Source organism: Silurus aristotelis, assembly GCF_946808225.1.
Source record: "Silurus aristotelis genome assembly, chromosome: 20".
NCBI classification, from domain to species: domain Eukaryota; kingdom Metazoa; phylum Chordata; class Actinopteri; order Siluriformes; family Siluridae; genus Silurus; species Silurus aristotelis.
In genome coordinates this window covers 8,498,819-8,508,445 of record NC_139593.1, presented here as the reverse complement: position 1 = coordinate 8,508,445, position 9,627 = coordinate 8,498,819, and the positions used below count along the sequence as shown (strand labels likewise).

General features: G+C 37.0%; 1 protein-coding gene across 2 annotated transcripts in view; it reads right to left on the bottom strand.

Annotated features, from left to right (window-relative positions):
- cnnm2b (cyclin and CBS domain divalent metal cation transport mediator 2b) overlaps positions 1-9,627 on the bottom strand; it is a 32,015-nt gene that overhangs the window by 3,899 nt on the left and 18,489 nt on the right. Inside the window, exons 4-7 of one of the 2 annotated variants that reach the window (XM_083522953.1) lie at positions 6,742-6,911; positions 4,005-4,098; positions 2,608-2,670; positions 1,316-1,494 (exon numbers count right to left, since the gene is read on the bottom strand). In XM_083522953.1, coding sequence (XP_083379079.1) covers positions 1,316-1,494; positions 2,608-2,670; positions 4,005-4,098; positions 6,742-6,911 — 506 coding nt within the window. The remainder of the gene's footprint in view (positions 1-1,315; positions 1,495-2,607; positions 2,671-4,004; positions 4,099-6,741; positions 6,912-9,627) is intronic. The other variant, XM_083522954.1, reaches the window with a different exon arrangement.

Below are 9,627 nucleotides of genomic sequence, written 5' to 3'. Positions count from 1 at the left end.
CTATGGAGTAGTGACATAACAGGAAATCGCGTCAGTGATTATCTTACAATAAACAATAACACAGAATACGCCCTGTGGTCTGACTAATACTCCTTTGTGCAACCAGGAATGCTGGAATTGTTTCCAATGGTCATAGGCATATATATATACTTTAAGCAAGTAATAAACTGAGAACCCACTTGGCACCTTTCACACACTCAATTGTATTGTATATGAAATGTCGATGTAAATAAGCACCTTGTAGAGGGACCATGGTGAACCCACCCAGTAGAAACAAAGCAAGAATCTATGTACCACTTTTCAACTCTTCCCCTTTGTCTAAGAAATCTAAAGTAAGGCCTGATGCTGTTGAAGGAGGTCACTAATAAAACAGGAGATAACTGGTGGCTAGAACATGGTAGACTGGATTGTCTTCTTTTCCTGACTAAAAGGGAGGAGGTATGATGGACCCAGAACTTGACAAAAACAGGTGAAGGCCTAGTTTTCCCATACCTTCTTGTTTCTAGTGGTTAGCTGCTTGATACTTCCTGGCTCCTGCAGCAAATATTTGTTTCATGACCCTTTCTTATACTGGAGGCTGATTACCTGCTCTATTACACAGACTACTTGTTATATAAACTGTACATATGTAGAGAAAATAGCTTCATCATCATCATCATCATTATCCTCTTGCTCATCTACTGATTGCCCTCTTATTAAAGGAAAGGAAACTGAAATCAATCAGATTTTCAGAATCAGAATTTAAATACCAAATGCCAAGTCTAAAATTAACTGTCCCTATCAGATGTCACCTAAAAAATTTTATATAAAAAGAAAAACAAGTCAAACTCGAACCAGCAGCATCGGTGGGGATGTCCCTGAGGCTAATTTGTATGCCTACATTTCAACGTTTTCACTTCTCGGATGCATTGACAGACACGTGGTAAAACCTTTTAACTGCCAGCAAATTGGCCTTAAGTTCCTGAACAAATATAGAACCATTTCTCTATGACAAACCGGAGAGAAGCTTATGAAGAAAGACTAGGACATGTTTAACCTTGCTGTGACCTTGACCGGGTTTGGATCAATTCCCAAATCGAATCACTTCACCTGTTAAAATGATGATTGCATATCAATCCTGTAAACAGTCAACCACTTATTTTTGTCAAATCATGCTAATTAGTATCTCAGACACACATGAAACACATGAATTGACCGATTGGCGAACGTGGAACTTGGAGAAAATGTTTTGTTTAAAGGGACTGTGTGTTGACTGGCTTCTGCGACTTTTCACATATAAAAAAATAATAATACACGCCTGCGTTTATCTATTCACCTTGACATAAAGAAGGTCTGTGATGGCTCGAACTGTGTAGTCTGGAGTGTAAATCTGCAGAAAGGAGTTGAGCTGGTTGTTGCTGCTGCCCAGTGGGGGATTAATAGCTTCATTGCGGTCACTCCGGTTCAGTGAGTCAGAGTGGTTCAGTCCATATGGTCGAGGAGGAGACTTGTTCTCTGGAACAGCGAAGAATATCGGTAACTTTAATTAGGAGCTGAAAAACATTCTCATTGACACCGAAAATAGGATTTGACTTTAAAAGACAGGTGTAGGATTTCAGGTTTCAAGACGCCCATAGTCTACAGTGAGACATGCAATGCTAAACGCTTCACACTGTCCATTGTGGAAACAATGTCGAACTATCGTAATGTAAAGGACTGCCTTAATGGCGGTCACAGAAGGGGTTGGCGAGGAGGTTGTGTGTTTTAAAGGGCGGCAACAGCTGGATAAAGACTGATAAAAAAGACCTTCCAACCCTGAAAGAGAGGACTAGTCCTGTTTTAATTAAACACAGCTTATTTTTTCCACTTCTTAAAGGGGGAAGGCCAACAAACACACACACACACACTTTTCACTGCCTCTCATTCTCAAACACATACACACACACACGCGCGCACACACACACACACACACACACACACACACACACACACACACACACACACACACACACGCTCAACCACTCATAGTGTTAATGCCACAGTTTGCTTGGAATGTATGTAATCCGCGTTTGGATGTCTGAGTGCTGCGCCTGTCCCCGGTCTGAGGGGCCCCCGCACGCTACACATTGGGTCAGGAGTGTGTGCGCATGGGGTCAGACTGCGTGTTTGTGTGTATTTGCGTGTGTGTGTCTGATGGGATCAGTGTATGTGTGAATGGGGGGAGGCCATGGTTATTTTTCCAAGTCTGGCAAAATCAGTGGGAGGGATACTATGAATTTATGGTATGAGAACATGGAAGTACAGAACGGAGGCGTTCAACTGGGTCATTTTTCACTTTTGTTCGAAAAGGGAAAAAACAAGAAGAATCTGATAAGAACAAACTGAGAACACAAAATATGATATTTGAAATATAATTAAGCCCCTTATGCATGTGCTTTAGCGTGGGTTTTTTTAACACTTTATTTTTTAAACAGTATTCGTATTTGTACATTCATCTCTCATACGCCAGCATGCAGTGAGGAACATGCGCATTCTTTGCCATTGTCAGATGTTTTTGCCAGCTGTTAATGCCATGCATCCAAAAGGAAGCCAGGGAACTGAGAGGTCACAGTAAAACATTTACAGTACCTGGAGATACTCCTATTGATTCTGACCTCTTAAACACACAACTGCGAGAAAGGGAATAAGAAACTAAACAAGCAGAGAGAGAATGAAAATCAAGAAACACATGAAAATCAGATGAGAACGAAGTGGGGACAGAGATGACTCATTACAATGAGGTGAAGTCAATCTGGCTACTAATCTGATGAATTAAGTCTGAACTAGCAGAGAAAGAAAGCAAATGTTCTGATAACAATCATCATCTCGAACCTCTGACGTTTGTTCAAAATAATTTAATAAATAAATAAATAAATAAATAAATAAATAAATAAATAAATAAATAAATAAAATCATGTAATACAGTCAGAATTAAAATGCAGTTCCTACATTTAACCAACAGAGGTCACATAACTCCTGCACCATATTGCTCTCTCATCAATGGCCCAGTCCCAAAGCCCACCCTTGCAGTTTTGTGTGTTCATGTGACTTCCGGTAAGTGTTTAATTGTGTCCCATTTCTCAAAACCCAGTGTGTAAGACCATAGCAAATGCACTCTAAGCACACCACTTTTACAGCAAATGTACATCCAAGAGTTCATCATGTATTTGATGTATAAATTCTGTAAAGCAAAACAAGTCAGTGTTGCAAAACAGCTGCTGCACTTTTAAAACACTTACATTTATGGCATATAGTAGACGCCCCTATCCAGAGCGATTTACAATTATTTTATCCACAAAACGGTGCACTTGAGGTTTAAGGGCTTTGCTCAAGGGTCCAACAGTGGAAACGTGGTGGTGCTGGGATTTAAACTCCACTCTTTTGATAAGTCAATAGTGAATATAATAAATGTGCAACTCAAAGCTAAAAGCAGCTCTGATTCAAAATAACAAATTATAATTATAATTTTTTTCAGTTTGTAGTTTGTCCAAAGCAGTTACTTCCATACATTCCTAATATTTCTCCCCCATCTAAAGGTCTGCTAAACAGAACTGTCAAACTGCACCCTGCTTCGCAAAGAAGTATCCTTCAGCTGTCCCTCTAGGAAGAAGCTCAGAGGATCAATTGTAGTAAAAGAGGGTTTCCAAAACAAAACAATGAGGAGTCCTTGTATGATAAGACAGTTCCATTAATGAATGATCTTTGTGCTGCGATGCGTTTGGGAAATACAGCCCAGAAGAATTAGATTCTTCGCAGGGACAGGGCCACAAGGAAAACTCCATTGTTGTCAGTGCAACACTGATTGGATTCCAAAATCCTAAATCCACAAGTGTGATCTTTTAAGATGGTCTTTTTGTGAAAAAACCATAAAGGATTTTGCTTTGTGTACTGTATGAAAAATAAACGTTTTACACTATAGGAAGTCTTTTCAAAGACCATCTGCAATCAAATTAGACCAACAGAAAAGATTAAATTGTGTTATTTACCTGGAGAGGCAGTGAGGGCAATCATCCCGTATGATGAAAACCCTCCAGCTTCAAACTTCATACCATCCTTTCCTGCCTCCACTTCGACTTTCCCCTGGAGAAAGAAAAAAGTAAAAAAAAAAAAGTTAAATAAAAATTCAAGCCATTACAAAACTACTACAAATAATTAACAATATCACAATAATTATTATAAAAGATTTTACCAAAAAAACTTGTCTATCTTGAGGAACTCCCTGTAGATCACAATACATGTGTGCTCAATTAAATGGTTCAAATTTGAACTACGAACCATTCAATGAACCCATTTATCTCAGTGTATAGAATAGAAAAGACTGTAACTCCTGTGTGTATGCTCTCTGTTCTAAATCTAGTAGCAATACAAAGCAGCTCTGCACTGTGCCTTGACCCACACTTTCTTCACACTGTGTCATCCACGAGCTTCCCACTCATGCCTTGTGAAAAGCAAGGCTTGTTTACGTCGAATACGTCTCAGTTTACGTCCTACACTCATCTAATACTACAATATACCGTGTCTCATTAAAGTGAGTACACCCCTCCCATTTTAGCAATCATTTCATTATATATTCTTAAGGGACGATTATTATCATTTTTTATAAAAATGAAACTTGGATATATTTTAAATTAGTCAATGTGCAGCTTGTATAGCAGTATAGAATCACTGTCCTATAAACATAACTCAACATACAGCCATTATTGTCTAAATAACTGGCAACAAAAGTGAGTACACCCTAAGTGAACGTATCAAAACTGACTACTATGTGTCACTATTTTGTGTGAGCACCATTGTTATCTTTCACTGCCATAATCCTCCTGGGCATGGAATTCACCAGAGCTGCACAGGATGTTGTTAGGATCATCTTTCACTCCCTCATAATGACATAACATATCTGCTGAATGTTAGACAAAAGGAACTTCTCCACCCTTCGTTAAATAGGGTTTAGGTCTGGAGACATACTTGGCCACTCCATCACCTTCACCGTCACTTTCCTCAGCAAGGCATTTGTCATCTCGGCGATGTGTTTGGGGTTGTTATAATGTTGGAAAAAAACGCAGTTCGGTCCAGTTTCTGAAAGGAGGGCATCATGTTCTGCTTCAGAATGTCACAGTGCATGTTGAAATAAATTTTTTCCTCAATGAACCACAGCTCCCTAGAACCAGCAGCACTCGTGCAGCCCCAGACCATTATGGTACCACCACCATGCTTGACTGTAGGCTAGATACAATTTTCTTGGTTCTCTTCCAAGTTTATCTCATTCTCATCAGACCACAGGACATAGTTTCAGTAATTCGTGCTCTTGGGCAAGTTGTTCTAAAGGAAACTGTTTGCAGGCTTTCTTGTGAGCCAGCTTCAGAAGAGGCTTCCTTTTTAGGACAACAGCCATGCAAACTGACTTGTAGCAGTGTGTCATTTGGTCTGAGCACTGACAAGTGGACCTTCTGCTTCTGCAATCTTTAAAGCAATGCTGGCAGCACTCATGCATCTGTTTTTTTGAAGCAGCTTCCGCACCTGATGCAGAAAATGAGGACTCAAATTCTTTGATGGACCCTTTCGAGGTCTGTTTCGAGTAGAACCCGTCTTGGAAAACCACTGTATGACCCTGAACACTATTCTGTAACTCAGTTTTAGAGTGTTACATATACAGGGTCTTCTTATAGCCATGGCATCTTTGTGGAGAGCAACAACTCTCAGATCCTCAGGCAGTCTTTACCATGAGGTGCATGTTGAACATCCAGTGGTCAGTATAAGAGAATTGTACTCAAAGAACCACATTTTAACTGCTCTAATACAACATACACAAATTTGTCTGGTCCTGTCAAGCAGACAAAAACATGAACATGATAAATAGGACATGTGGCTTTGCATGGTTACACAACATTATCACTTAGGGTGTACTAACTTCTGTAAGGAAAGTACTATTTTATCTATAAGACTATTATCGGGGCATATTGAAGGAAACAAAATCAAGTCTTTAGTTGGCCTGAATACCAACATTTTCTGTATAATATAATAAGCTGCTTCCAAACCATAATCGTTTTCAGATAATAATTTTTCAACACAATTTGGTCATATTCCAACCCACCTAACCCAACTAATATTTCTGAACTTCTGCTCATGCTCCATCACAGGGAAGCATGACACACTTAAGGTAATATAAATACAAATATTTTCCCTTGGGTTCTTTACCACACATCTATGAAATCATCTGTATTCAATCGCCTAGTAACAAAATTGTATGGTTTATTGCTAACATTTTCAAATGAAAGAAAATAGGTGCCTCTTTTATTATGCAGATTAATGTTCATTGATTTATTTTTTTTTTGCTTTTGTTCAAATAAAATCCTTGTTAAAGCTGCTCACTCATATCCTATAACAAAATCATATCCAAGTCTTCTTCAGTTTGATTTATTCCGCAACATCCACTAAATCAATCATGTTACTTGCTGCTTAGCACTTGAAGCAGATTGCTTTCACACACAACATTTATTTAGATGTTACACCCAAGCAGGACTGACCAAAAATGAACCAATATCAATGTATGACAATCCCAGTAATGGATGTGCATGAATCAGTCAATAAAATCACCTTGTTGTTAGTCACACTGGGAGAACCCTTACATATTTAAAATATATAAAACTGAGGGTTTTCTATTCAAAAGATATTGTAGAAGTATTTACATTTTAATAATTCAAAGAAAACAAAAGTTCCCCAGCTGACCTGTAAGACGAGGATGAAGTAGTCCACTGGTCTGTTGCGGACATAGAGGTAATGTTCTGGTGCCTTTTTGTTCTTCTCGTTGAACTTAAGTTCCTGGATTACATTTGGGTGCTTCAGCAACCTCAGCAAGATCTTCTCAGACATCTGATTCACTGCAAATATTTCCACTTCTGTAAAGTAAAAAGATGAGCACAGACATTTGTGAGAAATGTTAATCATCACCATAGACATTGTACAATACATGAGCCGTACACTGAAATAACTGAAATTCCATGACATTACCATTAATTTGGCTTTTAGTCGGTCTGAAGAACATTTAATGCACATTGGAGTGTTTATCATGTAAAACTAATTTTTGCTAATTCAATGAATCACCTGCTTAGAGGTGTTCAGATCATCTGAGTCATCTGGTTCTTACTTTATTCAGTTATTAGATATCTAGCATGTACACCATTATTAGAAGGGTTCAAGAGTCTGTAGAACTTCTTGAACAAATTGGAAACATTTTGCAAAATTAAATGGCTAAGGAGAGTCCATTAAATGTAGTCCATCAGCCAAGACACATTTACTGCCCAAGTATCAGTTTCTTATGTTAACACAACAGTTTATTATCAGAGGGCACACTAACATGTTTGACTGTTTTGCTAGATGCTGCGGTTAATAATGTGAGGATTGCTGGCCTTGAGACAAACGTAGAGAAAATACATCAGTATACGCCAGTACTTTACCTCCTTGTATACTGAAACCATGGTTTCACAGTTCCTTTAAAATAAGCTTTAAACACTCTGTTAATCTTCTAGCTGATCGACTATTACCTTCAGGTCTTCTATTATCAGGGACATTAGCAAAACTAAAACAACTTACTTTTTCTGCAGTTTTTATAATAAATGAGCTGATATTTTATTTGATGTCCAATTAAAAAATAAATAAATAAATAAATAAATAAATAAATAAATAAAACCGTACATGCTGTTTTAGAAAAAAAAATCAACAGCAGTGGTTCTTGAACATTTGTGATTTTCTTTATTTCTGCATAAATATGACCTAAAACATCAGATTTTAGACAATTATAACCAAATTAAATAAATTAAGCAAAAAATATAGTCATCCATTTAATATTAATGATACATTTATTTATCCAGAAATGTATATCTGTTAGTCACAAAAAAGTATGCAAACATTTGCTTTCAGCATCTGGTGTGAGCCCCTTGTAGAGCAACAACTGCAACCAAATGTTTCCAGTAACTGTTAATCAGTCCTGCTTGGCTTGGAGGAGTTTTAGCCCATTCCCAAGTACAGAACCTCTTTTTCAAATAAACTGCTTGCTTCAGGTCTTTCCACAACATTTCTATTAAATTAAATCAGGAATTTGTCTTGGCATTGACGTAAGTCTTCTTTAACTATTCTGTGGTAGAACCTCTTATGTGAGATTCTCTGAAACCTATACGATTCATTTTGAGGACAGAAGTCCTGACAATATCTTGTCAGAATTTGCTGTTATAGTGCAGAATTAATTGTACTATTAGTGATGGTGAGCCCAGACTTGGCCCAGAGGCAGCAAAACAGGCCCACACCATTATACTTCCACCACCATGTTTCATAATAGTGTGCCCTCATGTTTCACTACATTTTATTTTAATTTCACTTATCCAAAAACATAAATTTTTTTCAATAGATTTCTGGTATGTCCATGTGATCTGCCACAAACTTCAGAAAGGCTGCAGTGTTCTTTTTTGAGAGCAGTGGCTTTCTCCTTGCAACCCTGTTATTCAAACCATTGTTTTTCTGTGTTTTCCTGCAAGATGACTAATGTACAATATCATTAGCCAATGTGAGGCCTTAACATGCTTTAAAGTTACACTGGAAGAAGTTGCACTTCTTTATTGACCCTGTGGACCATTACATGTCTTGCTCTTCAAGTAATCTTTCATAGTTGCCCACTCCTGGGAAGGTTAACAATGGTCTTGAATTTCATCCATTTGTACACAATCTGTCTGACTGAAACGGTGGAGTCATTTCAGAAGTGACTTTGTAAACTTTTCAATCCTCATAAGCATCAGTTAGTAATTTCTTCTGGGGTTCTCAGAAGTCTTTCTTTTTTTATACCATGATAGACTTTTATACATGTGCTGTGAAGATCAGACTGTGACAGATACATGTTCCTTTAATAAATCAGGGTGCTCTCTCACACCTCACCCAAATTGGTTGAAAATGTCTGACTATAATTTCAGCTTCAAATTAACTGCTTATCCTATGTTCACACACTTTTGCCACTAACATATATCAGAATCAGAATACTTTATTGATCCCATCAGGAAATTGTTGGCTATAAAATATATAATTGTATAGATATACAACAAATATTCTTTGTACATCTAACAAAAATGTTGTCTTTGTTTAATTGGGTTCTCTCTTTCTACATTTAGGACGTGTGAAAATATGATTATGATTTAGTTCTTATTTATGCAGATATCAAAGAATTCAATATCCTTGTGTAGGCTGTTACTAAAAAATCAAAAAAAAAAAAAATGGAAACAGATGTACACAACTACCTGTCAACAGCTGAATATTTGTTAAAATTACATATAAATAATTTTGTGCTGAAATCCTGGAAAATTATGATTATTTTTGCAAAAAAAAAAAGAAAAAAGGAAAGTCCACCTGAATGTACTCTGCAAATCAATAAAAGATTTGATTTGAAATAAAATATATACATTATTAATATAGTAATGCTGCTTTGAAAGTACTAGTAATATTACTAGTAAATATATATATTTTTTAAAGGTATAGATTCCATAGGATTGACTGCCACTTAAAAAATAAGGACTGACAGCATAGACATATATTAAAATGCTGATTGGATAAACACATACAAATTATTTTCAT